Raw genomic sequence first — 27192 nt, forward strand, 5'->3', positions numbered from 1 at the left:
TACTTAATTGATTGATTATTTTGATTGATTATTTTATTTCCATGCAACAATTGAACATACAACATAAAACGAATTAACAATATTTAAATATCAGAACAATCATTACATGGGAGGGGACAGTCATCAAGGGCGCCGGAAGCGGGGGGCAGGGGGGGCACTTGCCCCCCCAAATAAAATTGTGGGGGGGCAAAACGAGATTTTGCCCCCCCCCCCCCCCAATGTGCCCCCCAGAAAGTAGAAAAATGATAAATTATATAAGGACAAAAGTAAACAAAGGCACTTTTCTGCCTGAAAATTGTCATTTCCATTGTCAAAAATGAAAAATTTTTGCCCCTGACGGGGCAAATACATTATCATAAAAAGTCTCGCGTCTTTTGACGAACAGTTCCTCTGTGAAACATACTTTTGATAAGCCCCTTTTCCATCTTATTACAGTGTGATAACGTTTAACCTTTTAATGAATACATTTCAGACTAAAAGTGAATGGAAAATTGATAGTGGTCCACCAATAATTAGGTTTATAACTCTATGATGCTGGCTGTGTCGTCTATAACAAACGCGCGGTCGCCCAGAAACGCTCAGACCGGACCCGATATCACAAACGCGCATGAACACTAGTTACTCGAGCAACATATGGAATCTATGTCATAGCTGTCAAGCCCAGAAACCATAACATCTGGAGAAACTTGTTTCAATTATTTCATTTTCAACTATATATAAATTGAGTTAGTACAGTGCTAACAAGTCAGTGCCCTAAAGAAAATACCAAGGTAATTTCAACTCAATATAGACATGTTATCAGAAAATTACACACAGAATAATCATGTGTTGAGATAATGTTTAGCCATGAAAAAAAAATCATCTGTGAAAGTGTCTTCTTGACCGGACTCATATTATCCGAGATATGAATAAAATGTAAATAAAGAATATAAAAGAAAAAACAAGCGTTACAGTACTGCTCCACTATAAAAAAAATCTTAAGATATTTTCACAGCCCCGTATTTTCCCCTAGTCCTTTTTCATTGGCATGATTGGAAGGCGTTTTGTCTGATACTATTTCCGCTCGTATGATATAGCACTTATGTATTTTAGATTCCAAAACTTCTTCCCATTACCTGTTACTAATCAGATCGTGATGGCAGCTATGTTCTCTGGTTCATCCCAGCTTTTGTTATTCATGGACGTTTGCAAAAATAAAAAAAAAATCCGGGAGTGGGTGGGGCTGCAAGACCTAAATTTTCGAAGAAACTTAAGAGCGAGGGGGTTTGTGATGGGGAACTTAAAAATTTTCTAAAATAAAATTGAAGGATTTCGTGCACACTTTTGGTGAATTTTGCCCTCTCGATCGGCGGCCCCCGGCTGCGTACGGTCATGTTTGTCATCTTAAAGTCTTTAAAAGGCCTATATTACATTGTTTTGAAACAATTTCGTTTGCAATAAGGCTCGTAATTTGCTGGAACTGCGACCCTGATCATGAAGAAACACCAGTCTGGGTCAGAAGGGAGGAAACAGAAGGAGCAAAAAGAACTCCAAGACTGTTTAATTCTCAAGAAATTTATTTTTGAACTTGTTGAATGCTCTTAGAAACGCAACTTTTATACTCCATTTTTACACAAAGTCCTTACGGGGGGGGGGTCCCACAGCCTCTCCCGCTCGATCGCTTCGGTATCTCACACTGTCAAAAATATTGTGCCCCCTTCGGGATTTTGCCCCCCCAAAACTAAAAGTGTTCCGGCGCGCCTGACAGTCATAAGCACAGAGGCTTGAAAAGGACACCCCTCAAGAAATGACTATACGGCCCTGAATGCGTCTTTTTTTTTTAAATAAAAATAAAATAACATTTACATTCTCCATATACGCAGCAGGGCCAAAATGAAAAACATCAAGCATGCCACAAAGACATAAAAATAAATAATATTACATAATTATAATGATGATATGTCAGCCGTGTATCGAAAGATAGTAATTTATTTATTTTTTGTAAGTATTAAACAAAAAAAAAAACAATGACTTAGATCGAATAGCTGTTAATAATAAAATGTTTGAAATCGAACTTAAATTTATTCAATGTAGAAGCGTAACGTATTGTTATGGGTATATTATTCCAGGTATCAGGACCAGTATGAGCTAAAGCGGTTATTGGGTTTAATAAATGAACATTTGTTGAAGTTCTCGTAGGATAATTATGAATGAAAGAATTTAAAACGAACATATGATTAAACGTGGTTGGTAATTGACGACAGTAAAATCGATACATAAACAAAGCAATTTGAAATATATGTATGTCATCCATTTTCAAAGTTTTAAAACGATTAAAGAGGGGATCAGTATTTTCATAATAACCAACACCAGCACATAAACGATTAATAACTATTAAAAAGAAATATCTTCAATGACTGCTGAAATGAAAATACCTTACGGTCAATTTTTTATTTTATTTTATTTTTTTGTTCTGTGCGACTTTATTTCTATCCAGAATAAACCATATTCTCAGAATCAATCGTCAAAAGGGAAAAACATATAAATATTATTCGTCGAGTATTTCAACTTTAGACCCTTGATAATTTAAAAATTTCCTCAGTTAGATTTTAAGAAAATTCGTTTATTTGGAAGGGGTTCGCTTCATGAATAATTAGAGATCCCCAGCTGAATACTCATAAGTGTTATTACTGAAATCCAGAACTCCAGGTCGGCGTGTAACCTGAGCTTACAGGTTACTAGTATACTGTGCAAATTATTACAGGTGCCAACTCAACAAGTAAATGGGGGTTGTATGTAGGTTCTTTGCATTGGAATTCTGTCAGAGAAATTGAACGTTGCTTTATGTTCACCATCCCTAAAACCTTAAGGCCTGAATGAACATAATATTGAGGTCAAAGTAGGCATATTTTTTAATTAGTTGGCATTTCCCATCTGATAATGATAGCCAATTATGAGAATGTGAAATTTTCTCAATTTTCGGGCTATTCTAAATTACTTTGCATCCTTCTGCTGAGTATATAGATATGCAATAATTGTGCACGATTGTTAAGTTATGTATTAATGATGTACTCTGATCATATCTGTTGAACATACAACATTCTTTTATCCAATACTGTCATAATAGCTTTTATCTATTCTTTCCATTATTATTACTTTTTTTATTAATTTCAATTTTGATGCAGTATAGTTTTTAAGGTCTCAAAAAAGTCTTGGTCATTTTCTATATTGAGATAATCGTCGGAGCATTCCTTATCCAAAATATACTTACACTAACTTTTGGTAGTGTTGATGACCTTACATTACAAAATGGAAATAGACGGACCCAGATGAGGGTCATGAAATCATGGCTTGATGAGATGAGATGGGCGGTTGTTCTCCTAGAATTGTGGATGATATGATCTTGGAAGGAGTCGGAACTTGGAGGTAAAAGATTGGGTGAATAATAAAAGCAAGTTCATCTTGGTCCCACGGGAGTATACAAGGGTCCCATTCACTTAACAGGTGTGAACTTCATTACACAGTAAATACACGGACCGTCTGGGATGCGCTCACACACGTGCCAAATTTTCACGCAGCGTACTCATTCCGATACTGCAAGAAATTCAATATTACACATTCCTTGTATGTGGTGTACTCATCAGGATTGTAAGAAGTTCAGGTGTGGATTGCAAATGTGATGATGAATTTTCAGTTTGTTTGTGAAGGGTCCTCTCGCGACTCCAAGAAATCGTTAACTGGGGTCGCGTGGGGGTCAGAAAGGGGGATTTATAGTAGGGAGGGGTGGTGGTGGCATCGGTCGACAAGTCCTAGCAAGTTAGCTGGTCATGTTTGAATATTTGTTACTTTATCATGAAAATTGAACGTCCAAGAACACGTGGTTGTTTGCCACTATAATTAGTTAGTTTGTGGGGATGAGTTGTAGTTCTAGAAGGGGCCGTTGGACAGTGAGGTTGACATTTGGATTTGATGCTGAAAAGATTCAATAGTGAGGATAATCTTTGGGACAAACTAGGCTTCTGATGAAAAGGTATGTCTCCGCAAGCATTTATCTCAAGATCGCAATAATCAAAATAATTTTAAAATCAATTACCTGGAATGTTAGCCTATTTTACTAGATTTAACTTCTCTTGCAGAGGCTCCGTTGAATTTATTGATTTCAATCCTGTATACCTTGGTATTTTACTAGGTGCAACCATGGACCTACTTAAGTTTTTTTAATACACATTTACTTCTCCAGCCTGTGTAAACTGTAATTGGTTCGAGAGATATGACTAGGCAGACTACTTTCCCGTGATTGGTCATCTCAGGTCATCAGACAATGACCTCTTGACCTCATGGTCAGCTGGTCATCTACCAATTTTGAGTGATAAAATGAACATCTAAAGATCTAAAGGACTAGACCTTCGTAGGACCATAGTAGGACGAGTCCTCATGAATACCCACGCATCAAACATGATTGTCCATCAAGCTTATATACGTACACCCATTCTGATAAAGAACTTCAAAATTTTTGAAACTTTCAGATTTTCTTTTAATTGTTGGTTATTTTCTTATTAATTTGGAGTGAGGAAGCTAGGACTCAGTCCATGGTTACAGCATGAATCACTGAACTACATGCATGAACCATGGAGCAATTAACACGGGTATAGCTCCATGCATGGACCGGTTGCACTTCGTAATTTCCGAAGGTTCGTAATTCCGAAACACGTATATTGCCTATACCTCGATGTTCGTTAATCCGAAAACGTATAGGGTTCGTAATCCAAACATTTGTGGCGTTATTCCGAAGGTTCGATAATCCGAAAACTATAGAAGGTTCCACTCCATCTCCAAGTGGGTGTTTTCATAAAGCTGTTCGTAAGTTAAGAGCGACTTTAAGAACGACTGGTATTCCTTTCTTATGGCAAATGGTATATTATTTAGCGATGGTTTTGCGCGTAAGAAAGGATCGTTCTTAAAGTCGCTCTTAACTTACGAACAGCTTTATGAAACTGCCCCCTTGGTTCTTTGCTGGGGTTTTATTCATATTATCTCTGAGATATGAATTTCGCATATTTCTTTACAACCATCATCACGATCATCCGTCTCCATGGCTCCAACCAAATATCAGTTACAAGAAACGTTTAATTCATGACCGTTACTACTCTACCAATATCTGTCTTTGCACTCACTGACAGCGTATCTCCAGACGCCATCAAGGTCGACGAGTCACGCCTTTTGGAGTTGGTCCTATATACAACCTGTTTCCTCCATTCTACATTATCAAAAAATAGTTTATTTATTCCACGTAATGGTAACCACATTCTTTGTTTTGATAGTCCCGACCGAAGAGCGCATCACCACCACCAGCGAGCCACGCCCAATATCATACTGTTTTCAAGCCAACAACTTTTTTTATCCTTGTGGTATAACCCCCCTTTTTCGCTTTGATGATCTCTCTACAGTCTTTGAGAGCGCATCATCACCATCAGACAGCCACGCCCATTGGAGCTGATACCAGTCAGCCTGGTAAGATGGAACGGATCGACCGAAGTCTCAAGGAACTTGCCCAACTTCTTGGCTTACAGGTGAGTCTAAAAAAATATCATATCAAGAATACTCCTACCAGTACAACAGTGGAACACCTATGCTGTCTACATAGCGATTTCCAATCTTAAAAAAGGATGTATGTGGTTGTGCCATGGTTGTGAATGTGATTTTTGCCATTTGAAGCCGGAACGTCGATCTTATTTTGACGATTTATTTCATCAAGATATTAATGGCAACAATGCTTGCTATTCAAACTTACTCAATAAGTTTGTCATTATTATTATTTTGCTTATGACATATTCTTAGAAAATACAACCCCAACCCGCGCCTTGGCAAGCCACTGTGTAATAATTCTCTGCTCTTCTATTCAGTTAAGTTATTTGTTCATTTCTATGCTTGCAAGTTGCTATTCAATCCTTGAACACAATCCAGCGGCTGGGGAGAGCGATAAGTTATGGCATACAAATTCAAGTCATTTTTCACGGTGCCCCGAAGAATTCATAATGGAAGGGAGTTTTGTCTGCCTGGCACGCACCGGGGACAGCTATATGACCATATAAGGAGCGCAACCTGTTAAAAGCGCGCGTTTGGCTCGTGGGTTACCCCCTGTCATGTACATGTATACCCAGAACGGAGTAAAATGCGCGGGTCAAATTTATAGTGTTTTTCATACCCGCAAAATGCATGAAATCCCCGCCTGATCGGTAGAGATAAGAAGGTTCTGGGATTGAGGTGAAGGAATAAAATAAACGTGAAGAAATGTGACATGTCATGCTAAGCAAAAGCGATCGTGCTTCATGGTTGTTACGTAGTCTGCCGTGCAAACCCTTCAGTTTTACTGAGTTAAGGGTCTGAATGTGCAGCCTATAATGCCTTGTGTATTGAAGGCCCTCTTGCCTGCACTGATATTAAGCAAGTTTTATATGTGCTAGTTTTTGCGTGGAGACCCACTGGTTGATCAAATTTTCAATCAGGGTTTATGCCTGTAGACTAGCTGTTACGCTACCCTGGAATAGCCCGAACGGCGAAAACCTTTCCAGAAAGAGTGATGGGCATTCATTTTAATTTTCCGTTCTCGTAGAGTCGTAGTAGCCAAGAATGATCGTTTTTTTGTGTGTTTGTGTGTTTTGCAAAGGAGGGTACATTATCAACAATAATGTTCTTGAGCAACCACCATTTAGTGACAAATCTGAAAAAGCATGTCTGATCAAACACTATGTCTTCTGCAACGTTCTAGGGTAAAATACGAGTGCAGGGAAACTGATAATTCGTCACCAGTCCTCAGGGCAGCTGAGGAGTTATAAACGGACGTTGATCACTTTGCACTAGTAGCAATTTCTATAGCACCCTAATGATGTACATCGAAATTGTGATTGATAAAATGCCTTTAGCGCAACGCGGGAGATGGGTATATTCAAACTGAAATCAGTTATCTCTTCTTGCCAAAAAAAGAGACCCAGGATATCTCAGAATATTGTAAAAAAAAAAAAAAAAAAAAAAAGGGGGGGGGAACCCCGGGACCTGTTTCATACTTGCAGCTATGGTACCGATACCATGGTAACCTGACTGAGCAGCCAATCACAGACAAGATTTCCATTGTGGTTGACATTAGTCTTTTTTTTAAACTGGCCTATGATGACTGCAGGGCTGTGCAATGTAACAAACTCTGGTCAATTATCTGATATTCACCTCTATTTGTAGATGATAGACAAGTAAAAAATAAATAAAAATCCGTCAACTGAACAAGAAACCAGCTCTAAACTTAAACGAATCCTAACTTTCAACCAATCGTGAATCGGTATTGCGCCCCTTATTGCGCGCATTTGGAACATAGCTAAAATGTCACTGTAGCGGGTGCACGGAAAATGGACCCATAGACTCCAAGACATTCGTTATATTTGTGTAGAAATCATGATTTTGACCAAGTTAAATCCTTATAAGTTTCAACAGCTATCATCGTGCAAGCTTCCTTTAAAAATCATTATTCACACCCTATACCATTTTTTCTACCCCCCCCTTGTTTCCCTTATACAAGCAATGTTTTATACAATACTAAAGTTGGGTTTAATCTAATCAATTAAACACCACATAATTAATACCCTTAGACCTCTTCCACCAGCCAGTAATAACCAGGTAAAGATCAATAGCTCACGTATCAAAGCTCATTTTGTGGACATCGCCCTGATAATACTCGATAAAAAAACTGTGGTAATCAACGTCACATGAAGCAATGTGGTGGATATGTCTTTCTGTCCCGTCAGAAAAGTAAACGTAACGATTTGATATCATTGTTTCGAATCAATAGTGGCAGAGGATGTTTGCATACTGATAAAAGAGGAAGAAATAAAACTTTAAGAGCTCGCCTCGTCACTTCTCTTAACCAATGAGCTTGACTCCTTGCTTAAAGTTTAACCCTTGACATGCTGTTATGCCATCTCACAAATAATAGATGTTGTTTGTGTATGAAGTGAATTTGAATTTATTAACAAACTTCATTCACTTGACATTGGTGTATGTAAACTACAGTAGCTTACGGGAAATCTGTCTGATGGCCGTCATATCGATGGATTTAATTTGATGACGGTGTCTCCCACACCAGAGACAAATCGAAATTACAAGTATCATATTATTATCACTTTCAATAACGCAACCATCTTTACCATTGTCATCGCTGACGTCATCATCAATGCCAGTTTACTATCTTTAAGTTTACTAAAGTTACGCTTATTTTTCACAAAACAGCGATATGCACAACTAGGTGAGTCAGTCGATGATGTCCATCACTCACTATTTCTTTTGTTTTTTATTGTTTGAATTGTACAATATTTCATTTTTTATAGATTTGACAATAAGGACCAACTTGACTGAACCATATAATATTAAACAATGCTAATTCCACTTGTTCAGGGAAGAATTAATCATTGTATCACTTAACAATGAGGAGAAAATTAGAATATTTCATATAGTAAAATACAAAAGAAATAGTGAGTGATGTCATCAGTTCCTTCTCATTTGCATACCAGCCAGGATGTGCATATAACTGTTTTGTGAAATTAAGCGAAACTATAAAAAGGCATAACTTCCTTATTTTACATCCGATTTTGATGACATTTTCAGTGTTTTGCTTGTTGGATTTTCTCTTTTTATTCAAATCAACTTTTGTTGGGGTGGACTTGTCCTCCACTGCCACCACCACCATCATCATCAAAACCCCCACTACCATCAACTTATCAAATCCACATGAATTAATCATCATCTGTAAACCATCACATCTCCGATCAAATCTGGCCATCCATCATCCCTCGCATCTGAACGGCAGACGAACCCCGAGCTAATTACCGTTATCATCACATCACTCGGAGCTAATGGATGCATTATTGTTACGAGAGAAGGAAGGGAAGACAATAGGAGATAATTCCCCGGGATTATAACTAGAAATCTTCTTTGTGGCTAGATGCAGCATCCCATATCTATATGGGTTCGTACCTGGAGCTCATCGGGGGTGCTGCATACAACAAGCTCGCGAGCTCTGTCAGCCTTGTAGGCTATTGTCGCTTGCCTACATGACACTGTATTGATGGTTGGCCATTCATCCCAAACCCATCCCTTCCACTACACACCTGCTCACTCTATTCACAACCAGTGGTCCACTCACGAAGCAGACATCATCTCTTCATCGACATCAGGCTGGCTGGCTTCCACGAAACTCGTTGGGTGAAGTCTCACTGGTGGTTCCTGGAAATGAAAGCTCCACTAGAATCAAGGGTTTGGGTCTACTTCCAACTCCCTGATAGAATATCTATAGAAGGATGGCAAATCACTGTAGATGATGCTGAAAATCAGTTTAAGGCAGCGCCTCTGTCATTTAAAGGCCGAGCTAGAATGATAATTATGACTGAGCATATACTTTTCTCGTATAAGGGCAGTGGGGTCATCGGTCGTAACTCACTATTCACCAGTAGCACCCATTGAGTGATTTCGTTATTAACTCTGTATAAGAAATAAAAAAATTAAAATCCCCTCGTAATTATTCTTTTTTTTCATACATATTTGATTATGAATAAATTAAAAGATTAATACTGAGAATCAACCACTATTTTTAATATATGCTGCAGCCTACGGATCTCCCAGCGTTCATTTCTATTTATGCAATAGCTTTGTCTCTTTAGCTTTGCTCGCTCGTTAGCGGAAAATGCCACTTGAATCCTTCCCGCACAAGAAAATCCTTCACATTATTGTGACAACCATTATTTTCATCCCTCAAAAAGTATTAAAGTGATCACTTGTAAAAGCAAGTTTTAAAAGCAAGATGAATAATTTCTTTCATTTGTGACATACATGTATCTCTTCGTAACCGCTGAGTAAATGGACACTGTTTTCACAATATGTCATTATTATTTCACGCAATATCTGATATGAATATATTTATATACCTCGTGACAAAAGATGATGCGATATTGAGGAGGCAAGTGTGGAGGTGGAAAACGTGACTAGATGATATTAGAATATATGAGTTGAACGAAGGAGAGTCAGAGAGTTATCAAGGAAATATCTGAAGGAAAGGATATACGAGTGTTTTGATCGAGGATGGTGATGAAGAAAAAGAATGAGAAAAGAAGAAAAAACGGATCTATAGAAAAAATATATTATAAAATTATTCATACAATCATTTAACAATACTGTGACTTCACAATAAAAGGGTAAGGGTGCAGAGTTGTAGAATTGAGGGACTTGAAGGGGAGGGGCGAGCCGAGTTTCAATGCTTGATGATATCTGCCTTATGTTGGAATGCTTAGTGATTGTCTTTGAAGGATGGCGTGTGTATGGAGCGCGAGGGAGGCACGCGTGACCCGAGCCCTGTGTGTTTTATTACACCCCTTCTGAGCACACCGGTAGAGGACTTGGCCCAATGGACCGAAGCCAAAACGAATATTTCGCGTAACACGGATTCCCTTGTAATGTTTAGAGCTAAATGCATTTTGCAAGGTTTCTATTTTGCTTTAATCTGAAAAAGGGAAACAATTTTACGAGGGAAATCAAATTATCAAAAACTTTAAGTACCGGTGGAGATAGGTACATATAGTACCAAGGTTGAAGAATCTGGATTGGGGGACTGGGCTCACTTCATTGATTGACATTGACAATGGGTTTCTAAAATAACTTTATGATACCTAAAGGTCATAGGCGGCGGAAGCGGGGGGCAGGTCCCCCAAAAAAATTTGAGGTGGAGGGGACGACCCCCCCCCCTAAATTTTTAGTTAGTTGATAACCTTTTTTTTTTGCTTGTTAATTTTGTTTACATGTGTCCATCACAAAATTTCAGGTAGGCCCCCCTCTCAATTTTGGGGCTTCCGCCGTCAATGCTAAAGATTCTCCCATCACTGGATATTTTACTCATAATAAGGACTTCACGTTTTTTCAACTCCGTTCTGTATTTAAGCCTGTATGAAAAAATATAGGCCCTATTTCGGTCGTCATTATAAAAGTAGGCATATATTCTGTTTGCATGGTAGAATGGATTTTTTTTTACCTTGAAGACTATGGGAAGACAAGAAATTTAGGGGGAATGAAGTTAAAAGACTATGATATAGACCACTCCCATTCCGACCCTGTTCTTATGTTTCCTTGGTCCCTTGCATTATTGTTAAAAAGATGAAATTATGCAGAGGGTCAAAATCAAATCGATCTTTCTTTTTTTTTCTGTTCCACCCTGTCAAAATAAAGGGCAATTGAATCATCATAGTTTGTCCTATGCCCTGGTACTGTTCAGTTAATTTTCTTCTTTTAAATCATACTTATGAGCGCAGGCAAGATAATTCAATTATTGGAGATAACCGGATTCACAACTCCAGATCCTGGTGATGAATTGGTTTTCATTCTAGCCGACGTGATACAAAAATTAAACAACCTTAACGTGGTAGAGGTTAGGGGTGCGTTGTTCCTTCTTTATTGGATATTTACCCCCCCCCCCCATCTCGCGATCCGCCCCCACATCCCTTCAGACAAAATGCCAGAATTGCAATCAAAGAAGTAGAGATAATAGGTTGAGATTATTGATCAGCCCTCGATTCGAAACGTGTAGTGTATTATCTGCGTGTATGATCAGTAGTACAATACCCAACCCACGCGAGTATTGATTGGGATACTAAGCTAAAGTCCAATTCTATGTACTTTCAACTTGTTGACCAATGTACTTGAGATTTATTCTCTTTCAACCTACACATATCCGTCTGCTATCATAACGGTTTCAGTATCATATTTGTGCCGCGGTCACACCTGTGAAGCCCAATGCAGACGGACTACTACGCATAATATTACGTATTTCCAATGGTATAATATTGGTTGTTTTGGAGTTAAGTTTGGTTGGTGTGACTGTGCTAATGTATGATAGATAGATTATAAAGTGTAATACATGTACCAAGAGACATTAAATGATATCACTGCTATGGGTTTTCTGATGGAGTTTACAATGAAACTATCGACATGTTCGTATACGTATTTGGAAAAATACTTAAGAAATATCTTTTTATTTTTAAATACAGTACCTTTCGTCATATTACCGTGCGATGCAGCGACCGTTTGGTCTGACATGTTCGTATATTTTAAGAAATACTTACGAAAACAAAACAAAATCATTTTATAAACCGTTATTCGTATCACCGTGCGATGCGGGGGCCGTTTTGGTGTGCTCTGCATGCGTAATATTGCCTGCATGGGCATGATGGAGAAGATAGATGATTATAAACTACCCCTCGAAGTGAGCAAATATTTGACATGACCCTGCTGTTGATATTTAAAGAAGAGAAGGAAAGGGAAGACAGCTAAGAACATCCTTTTACGCACTTGTTCTATGTTTGCTTTGAACTGACGTAACGAGGGAGAGAGAGAGGGGGGCTCGGGCAGGAAATAATGGTTTCCTTATCACGGCATGAAAATGAAAGAAGAAGGGCAGAGGTGAGGGTAGAACAAGAAGATTGGATGATGAAATAGAAGAAATCGGTAGAAGTCAAGACAAAAGGAGAGAAGTAGAATAAATGATGGAGTAGAAGAAGTCTGTAGAAGTTAGAAGAAGGATGAGGAGAAGACGACGTATAAGGAGGAGGGTAGACCAGCAACAGCAGCAACACATGGAAGAAAAAAGAGGCATACGAAGAAAAGACGAAAATCAAATATAAGAGAAAAAATCAAGGCATGATGATCATGATAACGAATTGAAATTAATTATCAATTAATGAAAATATTTTATATTTCTTTTTAAACATTTTGGCCTGGAGAAACTGGAAAATGATCTTGAGGATTGAGCCTTTTGAAAGTATGAGACCACAGAAGGTTCGACTCCCATGTCCTTGAAACTTGTTGTCAAACTTTGGGTTGCCTAAGCCGAAAGTGAAAGCAAACTGTTTTCAAACTCCTCACCAATAATCTTTACCTCTTGCTTTTTAAACGTTCTCTTAAATCGATTAACATCTCTATTTTGTAGAGAGGAATCATTGATGTTAGGAGTTACTTTACATGTGTTGCCTAACACAACTACAAGTTATTTATTGATTTCAATTCGAATGTGTTCCACGTCAATATACTCTACTTTAAGTGGGATTTACGAATCGATTTACTCATAAGCATTTGGGTTAACCCCAGTCCTGGCTTCAGCCAGCCATCCGCGTGATGATCCGAAAGTTATTTTCAAGATCCCTCTTCTAATGTAGCGTTTTGAAATTATTGCCAAATTGAATCATAAACACCTACCATCATCTTTGTTCAGGTTGTTTTATTTGGATACCAGCCGAATCCAGATGTGACTCATGACTGGCTAAACCTGTTGTGATTTCCAATTATCAAACTTATCTGTCTTTATTATATTAATAAAAAAAAAGCTCATGGCCTCATGCAATGCTCAAATGCATTATTTAAAAAATGTCAAACTCTGGCAAAAAGAAGTGTGTAGAAATAAAAGGAAGAAGGGAGAGAAGAATGGATGATGGAGTAGAAGAACTCTGGTAAAAATCTCTAGAATCGAAAGAGATTGGAAGATAGGAAGTAGAACTACAGAAGTGGTAGGAATTATAATTTTCAGGAGGTACAGCTATGTTTAATGTTTAAACACAAGAGGCCTTGTATGAGAATTGCACTCAAAATGATAAATCTTCTGGCGTGGTGAAATTATGATTTTCATTTCAAACCAAAAATATTCCTCTTATCAAGGTGGCCTCCCTGAGTTTATTTAGTCACGGTCTCTGCATTCTCATTCCATACGTGATCTTCATGGTATGGCGTATTTTCTATTCATCTTTCTCCCAAAACGTGACGACCAGTCAGGCTTTATTTGTTCTTCACCGAAGGGGCTTTTAAACAAAGTGCCTCCGAGAATATTTCTGCCATTATTAATTCATAAAATGGGCAAGAGAAAGACCAGTTTCATAAGCCTTTATATAATAAATATAAATTGTTGTTGGATGGGCTGGATTAGCGAATTTTGTATTTCTAGCCAAGATTATCGATTTGACCGGTTGACACCTGTTTCTTAGGATGGGTAGAATCTTCATTGGGTTTCAGCATAGTACCCCTTGGTGTTGTGGGGTCGTTGTCATGGCAACTGAATAAATCATAAAGGTATTGGATTATACTCCGACCAGATTGGAAAGGGTTCGGGCATTGGTTCAAGAGCAGCGATCGATTTATGAGTATTGTATCAGATTAGTTTCGGATTATGATTGATTGACTGATTTTATTCGTCAAGAATATCGCAAGATGCGTAATACAATAATTAGAAAGAATACCTTGTCACCTTGACAGGATAACCCATGAGAGCCGAAAGGCTTATTTTCAACGGGGTTCTATCATAGTATAAAATATTTTATTTTAACAACAACATGCATTCAGCCACGACACCAGGATAACGAGAAAATGACAAATATGAAGTGTAATGTAGAATTAAAGGGTGGAGGGTTTGAGAGGATTTACGCGCAATACCATTACAAAATTTCCTAGAATGAATTAACGATCAACCATTTTGTTACCTGTAAATTGATAAATGCTCTGGTGGGTGTTTCAATAAGCTGTTCGTAAGTTAAGAGTGACTTTAAGAACGACTAGTGAACCTTTCTTATGTGCTAAATAATCACCAATGAGCACATAATGGTGAACATCATTTACCACAAGAAAGGATCACCAGTCGTTCGTGAACTTACGAATAGCTTTATGAAATGGCCCCCAGAAATGAGACAGAGACATACGCCATTTTATTTTTGTAACCATCGCCACATCAACATAGAAGAAGTATCATGTGATCATGTCTGAAGCCAATCTTGGAGAGGGTACTAGCGGTCATTGTCATCCAAAATATCGCTGACAGTTTGTCGTGGTGCATTGTGGGTTTGCGGTAAAACATGGACGAACATACGGGGTAATATACGATTTTTCCCCGTACAAACAACAAACAAGATTAATTGCGGAAAGGAAGGAGCCTTGACAGCAGAAAGATTCATATCACTGATAAATCTTCTCAAAAAAGGTGGGAATTTACCGAGCATACATCGCACTTTCAACATGTATTTATGAGTTGGTCATATTCCTTCGTCCTCATGCAGCGCGCTGCATATGAAAATCAATACTTTGTGCATAATGCTAGATTGTGCGAGATAAGCGAGCGAAGTGTTTGAATTCGCACTATTTGACTGTTTGTCAAAGTTTTTGTTACTTTTTGTACAAAAGATGCATTTTCTTGTTTCTCTTGCTCCATCAATCATGCACGCTTTCAGAGTTTATAAATTAAACTGCGATTTTGACTGATAAAAAAGATGTATTGATTTTATGGTCGATTTGACTTGACAGATGAGAAAACACTGTTATCCAATAAACCATTAGAATTTCTTTTCAAGTTTGCTTTTCTTATCGGTTCTCTATACACGATCATTCATTTTGTTATTAAAGGACAAGTCCACCCCAACAAAAACTTGATTTGAATAAAAAGAGAAAAATTCAACAAGCACAACACTGAAAATTTCATCAAAATCGGATGTAAAATAAGAAAGTTATGGCATTTTAAAGTTTCGCTTATTTTCAGCAAAATAGTTATATGAACGAGCCAGTTACATCCAAATGAGAGAGTTGATGACATCACTCACTCACTATTTCTTTTGTATTTTATTATATGAAATATGAAATATTTTGATTTTCTCGTCATTGTCATGTAAAATGAAGTTTCATTCCTCCCTAAACACGTGGAATTCCATTATTTTAACATTTTGTGCTTCAGGCAAGGAGATCCTAATTGTCAAATTTGTACAAATTGAAATATTGTATAATTCAAACAATAAAAAAACAAAAGAAATAGTGAGTGAGTGACATCATCGACTCATTTGGATGTAAAAACTGGCTCGTTCATATAACTATTTTGTTGAAAATAAGCGAAACTTTGAAATGTCATAACTTTCTTATTTTACATCCGATTTTGATGAAATTTTCAGCATTGTGCTTGTCTGATTTTTCTCTATTGATTCAAATCAACATTTTTCTGAGGTGGACTTGACCTTTAAGGCCTATGCATTTTTCTTCATTATGTAAAGTTTGAATATTCGCGCATAAACCAGCCTGACACTTGCACGATTTTGTCGTGCCAGTGCGCAAACTAGTCGTGAACTGGCGTGAAGTGTGCGTAAACACGTCGTGACACGTCGTGACTGCGTGTCATGTCGGGGCGAGAATTTTGAAATGTTCAAAATTTTGGTCACGACAAAATTTAGCGACCGGATCGTGAACTATGCGCAAACTGTTCTTGAACTCGTCGTGAACTCGTTGGGACGATGCGGGAGGATGCGTGCCAGTGCGTGGCAGTGCGCGCCATGCCACGACTGTCACGAATAGTTCACGAACAGCTCACGTCGTGTTCACGAAAAGTTCAGCACGACACCATCCGAATTGCGCAAACTCGTCGTGCCAATGCGGGAAGTGTGTAAACTATGCGCAAACTATGCGTGAACTCGTCGTGAACTTGTCGTGAACTATGCGTGAACAAGTCGTAAACATTGCGGGAGCCTCCCAGTTCGTGCCCCCAAAATGGCACGACTTGCCACGACAAAATCGTGGCCAAAAGTCGTGCAAGTGTCAGCCTGGCTTTATTCATTTGATCGTTCTGCATGCATTTCCAGATTTTCATTTATTTTTGTTAAGTTTGCAGCGTCAGCTGGTCAGTATTGGAAATTGTGTTCCATTACACTGAGATGTTGAAATGGATATTATATTATATACTTTATTAAAAGAATATGTCTTCTTGGGTTTTTGTACAAGGACAAGTGGTCACAATCCAAGCTAAACATGCGAAAATTATATTGGAGAACGAGCATTCCGAATTTTTTAGATGAATATAATTTAGCTGCAGCGTAAAGAATGATTCAAAATATTCCAAATAATGCCTGATGTTTTAGGTATCAATACAATTATCAGATATTGTAGATAAAAAGAAAAATAATGTGTTAATGTAAATCTCGTAAAACACTATTATGATTGTTACATATCCTGTTAAAAAGGAAAATGAGACAACAAGATCGAGCCTAGCCTTTTTTCGGCAAACAGTAAAAACCAGTTCCACCAATATTGGCGTCGCAATTTATAGGAAGGCGCGAAAAATGTGACAAGAAACGAGTAATAAACTATTGTTACTATCACGTCTAGGTTATGAGCTAGATATAATCAATCTCAATGAGAATGTTAGTGATAATAATTATTTTCTCAGATAAAAAAAGAGAAAGAGGAATTTGAGAACTGGATAGCAGATGTTTAGATAGAAATACCATTAAACACAAAGAGAGTATCTGCCTCTCGTTATTGTGCTAAAACATATTGACTTTTGAAAGTATGTTGACTTTGTAGATCCTTTCATTAAAACTCGAAAATTGTCCATGTAAGAGTCAAAGTATTCAATCCCATTGTATTTTTACTTAGCCATGTTCCGCGATTCATCTTAAACTTTTTCATTTTTTTTAACGATTTTAATCAGGGAATATTCAGTAACATCACCGTAAAGGCAAAATTTTTAGAGTGGCGTGGTAGCATAAAATGCGATTGTTGTAAACTTTTAGACATCATATCACAAAATTGTTAGATAATATTCTCAAAAGAATCAAACTTTTTTGAGGAATATAGATATCTAAAATTCAAATTATCACAAATTATCGGTGACTAAAAATAAAGATTCATTAACTACTGCACTGTGTAATATTAGAATTATAGATAATAGCCGAGTATTATTGATCCTTTACAAAAGAATACTAACTTCTAATTAGGGGGAAATCTGATTGATGAGATACAATTTCCATTCATTTACTGTCCATTCTACATGACTTTGATTTCGAAGCAATATTTTCTACATTATTTCGTTTCCAATTCCAAATCGATGTCTGCTTTACCAGATGTTTGTGAATTTTATTGGCTTTCGTCAAAGAATGTGTATGGGCGTATAACCTTATCCTTGGGTGCTACGTCTGTAAATGTCGTTATTATAATAGAAAGTGTTATTGTATTGATTATAATATTTTCTGAACTGTGAAGTATCTCGCGAACAAAGGAACATCTTGAGAAAAGAATCTTCTCCCTGAGGGATGTCAAGGTTGACTGGATCGCAATCAAAGAAGAGATCTATGAACATCGGAGTGAGTTCCTTGATGACATCTCATTCGTGGACTTCATCATCAGCCTCGATGTCGGGTTGGGTTTCACTCCAATGCCCTCCTAGGAAGGAACGTGTCATTCTCCTGTATAATTCAGACCGTTTTCACGTCTTGTGATCCGTCTCTTTCCCTGCCGAGCATCTGTCGTCTCTTTAACCAGTGTCTCGTGTATGCATGTACAATCCTCTTAGAATGGCTGTAATTATACGATTCTGATGTGAAGTGATCGCTGAGTGGGGAATGTATCACCGAGGTTGGATTGAAGTCTGTCACTCTTTTTCTGTTGTTCAGAACAATGCGATAATTCAGAAATTATCATCGCACGGATATCCCACCTATCCGTTTTCATTTACATGCATGCGTGTTTGTTTGTTTCTTTGTTTGCTTGTTTGTTTGTTTTTTTAATAAAGATATAGCATATCTTTTTCGACATTTTTACGAGCATGGTGCCAGGAGAGTGCTTGGTTCAAATGCCACAGTCACCCTAACTACACCTTACCCCAACCTATTGGTGTTATGTTAGTGTTACTGGAAATATCGTATTGGTGTTGAGTCAATTTCGTCGGTGTAAAGATGCCTTTTGACGTAATTATGACAGCGATCGTGCTTGTATCATGACAATGAGAGATCAATAATTTCTTTTTCAATGTTTTTTTTTTTTGGTATAAACATTACAAATTGGTCTTTATTGTGTAAGGTAGAGGTTGGTTTGTGAGAAATGAGAAAGGAACTATTTTTGAAACTGAAACACACTAATTAAAATCATGGTAGACCAGAACTTGTCATATGATTATTTTTTGTATGTGAAAGTGTCAATCTGTGAAGGATTCGTATACTACCATTCCAACGCGTATTGTATGACTCAGATCAATTTGTAAGCGAGTATCTCTCACGGTGAACATGGCGAACTTGACAAAGCTAAAACGGTCAGTGATTACTCAAACCATGGAATCCTTGCTCTTCAAACCTTCCCATCCAGACAAAGGATGCTAGATGAGAGTATTGTAACGTGCACGCTTCCCCATATTTCAGAGATTAATGGATTTGATTGTATCTTTGTGTATTATAGCTCACGAATACGGTAGAATATTCGATATGCTTATATTGACTCATGTTAGTAGGGTTTTTTTCAGTCGAATCTCTTAATTATTGATAAGATTTTGAAGACGATACCGTTCGACAGACAGCAGTTTCATCATGAGTGCAACTATTGTCTAGTATTAGTTTTGCTTTCGAGTCAGAAGCAATTGTTCTAGTCAACTTTGACTAGAAAATATTCAAATATGATTCAAAGAGTCGCATTCATGCAGCCTACCCTCTCATGCATTTTCATCTATTTTTTTAAAGAGTGAAGTTGAAAATAAAGAGGAGGGTTGGTAGAAGTTCTATACTCGTTGTAGCGTATAGAAATAATAGAGATTCGGGAAGAGGATTGTTGATACAAAATGAAGGCGCAGCTGGATGCGTTATATAATTATAAGATTAGGGGACATACAGAACAAATATACTACGCGTTTAAGAAAGGTATAATTACAGTGATTATGATCATAGGTTGAGAGGAATGCATCTGCATGTGGAAGGGAATTTCATCAGAGGGGACAATCAAGTTTTTCTTATGGCTTACTCTTTTCTTCACTCGACGCTTGATATAACATGCACAAAGAGTAAATCAAAGCGATATGAAGTATTGTCCATGATTCATAGAACTTTTGTTATCAGTAGAGAACCATTCCATTCAACGTCAATCCACACACAAACTCGGATATAATAAAAATCGATTTGTGAAAGAGGTATTGAAAAAAGGAATAACCTTTACCGTCTTTTACATCTTACAAATAGAAACATGGATTTCGAAAGAGAGCGGAACGGTGTATTATTTTCATTTGCTTTTTGCTTGTTCAAGGCTTCCGGAGGGCCATTGTTGGCAACTAATCAGATGAAACTATTCGTTCGCGTGGCCTCCACCATTACTAATATCATGATATACATGACTTGTATTTCATATTCACTGGATAACCTCCCCGATGTTTCATGCTGCAATATCATGTATAACAAAATTATGTAATATAAAATCTTCCAGCCTCTACCAGCAATCATATGGTCTTCCAGTGGTCCTTACATTGCGTTCATTTATTTGAAGAGTTAAGACATTTTCTTTAAAAGTCCGTGGTTCGAATCGTGGCACAACCCCCGGGGGGGACACTTCCATTGACGGTTGGATACTATGCATGACCACGGGGTTTCGAAAAGCACCCTTAACAAGTATTTTCCATGTTCTGAAAATGCACCCCTTAACAGGTATTGGCGTGTGAAACCACACCCTTAACAAGTATTGGAAACAGAACGGCACCCTTGGCAAGAATTCCCTGAAATGAACCCCTAAACAAGTACGATATTTATTGTCACGGACGTGATCACAGACGGCTTTACCTTTACTTTCATTGGGTTTAGTACCACACCACACACCTTGCTCAAATCGGACACTAAACTTGAAGTGTTGGGGCAAAAGTACATTCTTCATGAAGTATTTTTAGTTTTTTTATACCCTCGCAAATTGGACTGTAAACACGTAGTTTTTCTATAGCGAAATAAATACATTTTATCATTATTTTAGTGTTTCTGACATGCACCCTTATTACGTTCCGTGCGTAACTTGCCCTATCTTGAAATATAATTATATCTCGCAATATTTTTTTGGTCACGCATGGGAGCATAACACACCCTTGAGCATGACATGCTATTTTAATTGCTCTTTTCTCACACATGAAATAAACGAGAATGCTTTAGATAATTATCTAGCCATGTATTATAGAATAAGAATAAGATAGCAAAATAAAGATACGGAGTACAATACATGGAAAAAATTAGTTCATAATGGTGGAGAAATAGGCAGGAGAAGGAGTTGAATGATGATTTGATAATAATAATAATAATAATCCGCTTTTATATAGCGCTTAATCCATCGGAACGACGTTTCTAAGCGCGTTACATATTATTACCCCGGTCGTCGGTTCCAATCAGTCATTCCCGCACACAATGTGTGCACATCCTCCTCTCCCTGGGGAGTATCTAATAATAGGGAATGAAAGGAAACAAAATGACGGGAAATTAACGCCAAAGTAAACTTTCTTTTCACGTATGAAAACATATAGGTATATTATCCGAAGATTCTGAAAGAAATATATGCATAATAGACTTAAATAAATTTCTTTTCCATCATTCAATTTTTATTTTGACGTCCTTTTACGCAAAAAACACAATTCCATGTCTCGTGCCTTTGTTTTGAATTTGATATTGTTTTGGACAAGCCCTGCTGTTTATTAATTTATCAAGTCCTCCTTCCAAATCATACTATTGATTGCTTGTTAGAAAGAAGGGTTCCAACGTCATTATGACGTAGACGATCCTGTTGCCCTTCGCGACGATATTACTGGATGTGGTAGACACGGGAAAGGGACGGGGTTGTATCAAATTGTTCACTTGGTTGAAAGATCAAATGACTATAGCGTTGAATAAGATTATCTTGTGTTATTATATCATTGAAAATATCAAGGTGTTATTTTATCTCATCATTTTATTTAGATATCGAGTTTTTTTATAATAATCTATCATGCAAATAATAAGGAGCTTCACAATAATCAATTTTCTATGAAACACGATTGCAAGACTTTCATCAGACGTTTTAAAATCTCATCGATAATTGCACCGCTTCAGCTCACAAAAAGGGAAAACATTTTCTTTCCTAGAACTCCATGAACTCTGAGTGCTTTGTTACTTGATGATGTGAGATGGCGTATGTAAATATATTGTTTCCATTTCAAGAAGTTTGGGCCTTTTCAGTTTTAACGAATTTACCTCAACACTAATTTAAGAACATTTTTGGCTTGTCCGTACCCAGGTGCATAAGATCCCATACACCATAAAACGTGAAATATTGGATTCGATCTTGCAATTGCTTGTCGGGCAGCGAGTCTACCACAATGGCCTGTAGATACCGTAATGCAACTATTGATAAAAATGGTAGAATTTACGTTTATCAGACAAAAACTAAATTATGCATATTCCTTTCTCTCTCTCTCTATCTCTCTCTCTCCCCTCTCAAGACCGTTGGCGTTGATGAGGCAAGCCTTTTGGAGACCACCGTATCATTCTTCAGATCTTTCTCAAGCTCGACGTCGACAACACCCGACACACATCGCCGTGGAGGGCGCCATACAGGTATGTACTAGGGTACCACCATAGAGATAGATAATAATTAGTATACATCTCTATCATGTCTATGTGTACCACCAAGTGGTAACCACTGATGTCGAAATTTTTGCACACTTGCTCACTGCTTTCTTCAATCGTTGCCTTATCATACTGCCCCCCTCATTTTTTTGGCTGATTTATATTTACTGATAAGTGTGTTACGAGTACTGAATTCATTCAATTTGATTGGATGATAGTAATGAACTTGTTATAAAATTAGGTATTTGTTGTTATACAAAGTCTTCATGAAACGGGATCCTGATAAGCATTTTTCTATAGAGTGTATTTCGTCTTGCTATTTTTATTTAAAGGTGTTAATTTTGCCTTTCATTCTTCCATGGTATCAACCGGTTTCCAACTTACCGTGATATATAGTCTCAAAGTATTGAATAGAGCCTTCTAGATTCACATTATAATTTCTGTTTGGCGTTAGATATAGATGGGCGTTAATGGGAGATAATTTAGGAGTTTGGATATTGTTATGAATTAGACAAGTTGTACGTACTAATGTAAATTTTGATGAATATTGAAGATAGTTTGACCTGAATCTCCATCCATCTCTCTGGAGGAGATAAAATGTTTGCTCATTATTTATCCCATTTTATGGCAAAATTTTAATCAACAAAGTAGACGGGCCCTTCATCTTCGGCATCGATCGCCATCTCAGTAATGTTAGCACTGGATGCATGTGCGAGCAGTCTCTACTCAAAGTAAACATCTTCTTACAGTAGAGGCATGGTTGAATGTTTGCACAGCCTATTCTCATTCTGTAGTGGTCTTTCAGCATGTCTTGTTTGACAACATGGTTAAGTGGAGTCGTAAGAGACCAGAGTTGATCGATCAACCTTGCCCGCGGGCACCCGGTGACGATGATGGCTCCTAGGACTTAGGCTCCCGATCGTAGGAGAAAGTGGAAAAGCTTTTGTTCAGAGAACGAACCAATATTTATGAACAATATGATAATTGCTGATACTGGCGAATGAGCCGATGCGTTACCCCGAAACCTCAACAAGTTTTTGCTCAAATTCCATACCAATTGATTTATTGCACCCATTAGATTTGCGAGATGTACAGACTCAATTTCCCTTGTCGTAATCTTTCTTTGTCAAAATAGTGCCTCACACTACGTTTCATACCAAAGAAATCCTTCTGATAAGATGGGAAGCATGCACCTTCCCTAATCTGTTTTTGAATGCTGGGGTGGCTTGGCCATGGTTGGGGATTCCTTCATTGTTGTGAATCTTCCTTTACATTGGACTTCGAGAAAGGTAGCTTCCCCTCACAGATACCAGACTAGATGAGTGGAAGGTTGAACGTTGTGTAGGTCGATTCTTGTATGATCCGAAGATAATTGATGATATAATTCTTATCCAACTCTCATCTCTCTTTTGTTTCTTCAGATGTCAGCCACGCCGAGGAAGTGTCGTCACATGAGTCAGATCAAACTCAAGATGTGTCTCCTACCGATGCCATCTTAGCTGGTTTCCAGGACTGCATGGAAGAGACGATCCGATACTTAGTCGATGTTGAGGGTTTCTCTCCCGAAGACGAGGTCGTCGTCGGACTCACCGCCCATCTCTTGCAGATTCGTGCCAAACTGGACATTAATAACGACGCAACGGCATCGACCCCCTGGTCATCTGGACGTTCATCGGACGGACCTACTGAATGTGAAGCGACGACCAGCACACAAACATCACCTCAAGAAACCAATACCCCCTCCCTTGCCCTGTCAACAGAGTCCATCAATCCGCCATCTTTGCCAACTACGAGTAGGACATTACTGGGTGGGTCTGTAACCCGTGGGTTACCCCCTGCTCATTTAATGACACCATTGACTGTCGATACGAATCAGTACTATGCCCTGCCGTCTCCGTTGAACCGTACTGCTTTGGCGTGCGCCATGAAGCCATCGGAACCTCTTTTAACGGTTGCCTCAACCCGACCGACTCACACCGTTCCGGCTCTGACATCCGCGGCTATTTCATCTGTCAGCGGTCATCCGCTAACCGCAACTGCACCTTCAGCGTATTCAAGGCACACCGCGGTAACATCGCAACAGCAACCTCCGGTTCAACCGCCACCACAGTACCAATCAGTTGTGTCAGCCAATGGATGTTTGATCCCTTGCGTTCAGGCGTCCACCTCTAATCAAAGACCGTATGGTTTCAACCTGAACTATGTTGCACCCTATGTAGTAGCATGGGTCAGACCTGTGCAGGAATAACAGTACATGTACATACATTGTCGGAAATGAGTGGGACTGTTCTATCTTGTAAATGTTACCAATTACTTTTAACTCTTGTTATTATTGCACACACATATTCTTTCCAAAATATGTGAATGCTTTTTGAAAATACTGAGGTTCATCTTTTCAGACCATTCAATACTATTTGCACCTTGAAAGTTTTATTTTTCAGTTTTGGGCCAATTTTCCAATGTTCTATTTAAAAGTTTGTTTTAAATGTTGAATTATTATGTTGGAGTTTCAGTAATCTTTGGATTAGAATAGTGTGCATTTTCATGAAAACAATTTCTTTGAACACCCCCCCCCCTCCTTTCACGGTGCGTCTTATAGACAAACAGTTATTCGTACTTCCTGGTTATTATGCAAATGAGAGAGGCATGACGTCACCCATTCACTATTTCTTGTATTTTATTAAATGAAATATCACGATCTTTCCATCATTATGATGTGAAAAAAAAAATCGTTTGATCCCCTCTGAACCTGTGGAGTTACTGCAAACTTTTGCGATTCATAAAGACACTTTATTGTTGTCAGTCCTGCAAAACTTGAAATATTCGGCATTTCAAACAGTAAAACACAAAAAGAAATAGTGAGTGAGTGGCATCGTCACCTCTCACGTTTTACACTGAACATAAGCGAAACTTTAAAATGTTATCAGTTCAAAAATCTATATCCGATTCTGTTAAAATTTTTGTCACTTGTAACAGAATGATTGTCTGTAGAGTGATGACAAATGGCGCAATGTCTCTAGATGTATCAGTGCTTCTGAGAGACTGGCACCGATGGCATAATTACAATAAAAAATGTTCTTATTGGAACTTTATATTTCATCGCCAATTAATATGAGTGCCAGTCACTGTATAAATGAACAAATATACCGAAACTATACTACCATTCTCTTCGCATTTCGCTACGATTAAGCACGACTATTGATTTCCTTGTTAAAGTGTTGAAATATTTTTGGTTGTCTATTGGGCGGTTTGGTTTACACAAACGTGTAATAAATAGTTTTGTCATCAAGTCTTATCAGTGAAATTGATGTCATATACATACACGTGTTGCCTCATACTGGATGATTATTTTTGCTGGGGCCCGTTGCAGAAAGAGATGCAATCAATCGCAACTCTAAAAATCATGCGCAACTTGTATTTCAACCAATCAACAGCGCGCATTTGGGACTTGCGATTGATTTTTTTACTTGCGTTTAAACGCAACTCTTTCTGCAACGGGCCCCTGTACTGTCGTTATCCTGTTAGGTGACAACTATACTGTTTAATTTGAGTGTGTAAGGTCATTGTTGGTGTTTCCTGTTTTCATCAGATAAATACAATAAATTGTGATCAAAATATAATTATGATTTTAAAAAGAACTGATGCGTGTTAAAGTATTCACCATCATAATAATTTACAAATAATTATGAACTAGAGAAATTTAATTGTAATGAGACTTATGAAGCCTCTGAATGCCGAGTTTCACAAACACTCCATGTTTTTTTCTGTTCTCTTCTTTGCAACTGATAACGTATACCTTAATGTATTCAAATTTCCCGTGACTTGAGAGAAAAGACGTAAAAAGAAGGTTGAATTGTTGAAATTTCAAAAAAAAATTCCCAATACCTCCCATTCCTTTTTTTTTTTTTTTAGATTTTGCTAATTGCAAATCGAAAAGGAATGAAGGACCTGAACATAATGATTTGTAATTGAGTTACGATGTTGTTCATTCGCTTTTCAATTATTTGATTATCTCTTGTTATTTGTCTTTTTGAGATATCATGCAGCATTATCCCCACAACATTCTCCCACCCCATCTCCCCTCTCTCTCTCTTTCTCTCGCTTCTATCTGTCATTCATTCTCCCTATGTCTTTAAATTCTAAACCAAATCTATTGATTTTAGATGACAATACAAATCATTCTGCCTTCGCGGTTGTCATGTAATAAAACATTCCATTTCATACATGTATATTATATGCGTTCGACATGACAATGAATGTATTGGTTGTGGGGTTGTTTTTGTCTTGTATTATTTTGTACATGATGAACATGTAAATATGTAAAAGGACCTTATTAAAAAAATAATTCGCAAACAAATAATCACAATGAGTTGTATGTAGTCATAATTGATTCAGCCGTGGTTTTTTAAAGCTAGGGCTTCATCAAAACCGAATTCTCCCGAATAAACTCGAACCGATTCGAGTGTTCCCGAATCCCTTCCGAATTTTCTCGCATTCGTTGAGAAGGAGAACAGAATAATCTCGAACCCACCCGAACACGTGTATTCGGATGAATTCACAGCTGATTCGGTTCTGGTCTAACCGTAGCTTTATTCGGGAGAGTTCGGTTTTGGTGTCACCCTAGCTTTATTGGGTGACAAGTTGGCGTTTTTATATCAGCAGAGTCACTGAAGGGACGGAGAAGACAAAGTATTTGGAAAAAAAACATTGATAAACTGCATTTCATTACCATTACCCTATTCATGACGAAGAATGAGCCCAATGTTATGATATTAGTACAAAAGTT

General features: G+C 37.8%; 1 protein-coding gene across 2 annotated transcripts in view; it reads left to right on the forward strand.

Annotated features, from left to right (window-relative positions):
• Positions 1 to 25488, forward strand: part of LOC121413345 (hairy/enhancer-of-split related with YRPW motif protein 2-like) — a 33250-nt gene extending 7762 nt beyond the window's left edge. Inside the window, exons 1-4 of one of the 2 annotated variants that reach the window (XM_041606130.1) lie at positions 3879 to 4009; positions 5427 to 5549; positions 22280 to 22394; positions 23828 to 25488. In XM_041606130.1, coding sequence (XP_041462064.1) covers positions 5496 to 5549; positions 22280 to 22394; positions 23828 to 24654 — 996 coding nt within the window. In that variant the 5' untranslated portion in view covers positions 3879 to 4009; positions 5427 to 5495 and the 3' untranslated portion in view covers positions 24655 to 25488. Of the gene's footprint in view, positions 1 to 3878; positions 4010 to 5426; positions 5550 to 22279; positions 22395 to 23827 lie in introns of those variants that run through there. The other variant, XM_041606129.1, reaches the window with a different exon arrangement.
• The last annotated feature ends 1704 nt before the right edge of the window (positions 25489 to 27192 follow it).

The sequence above is a fragment of the Lytechinus variegatus genome, chromosome 4 (assembly GCF_018143015.1).
Source record: "Lytechinus variegatus isolate NC3 chromosome 4, Lvar_3.0, whole genome shotgun sequence".
NCBI classification, from domain to species: Eukaryota; Metazoa; Echinodermata; class Echinoidea; order Temnopleuroida; family Toxopneustidae; genus Lytechinus; species Lytechinus variegatus.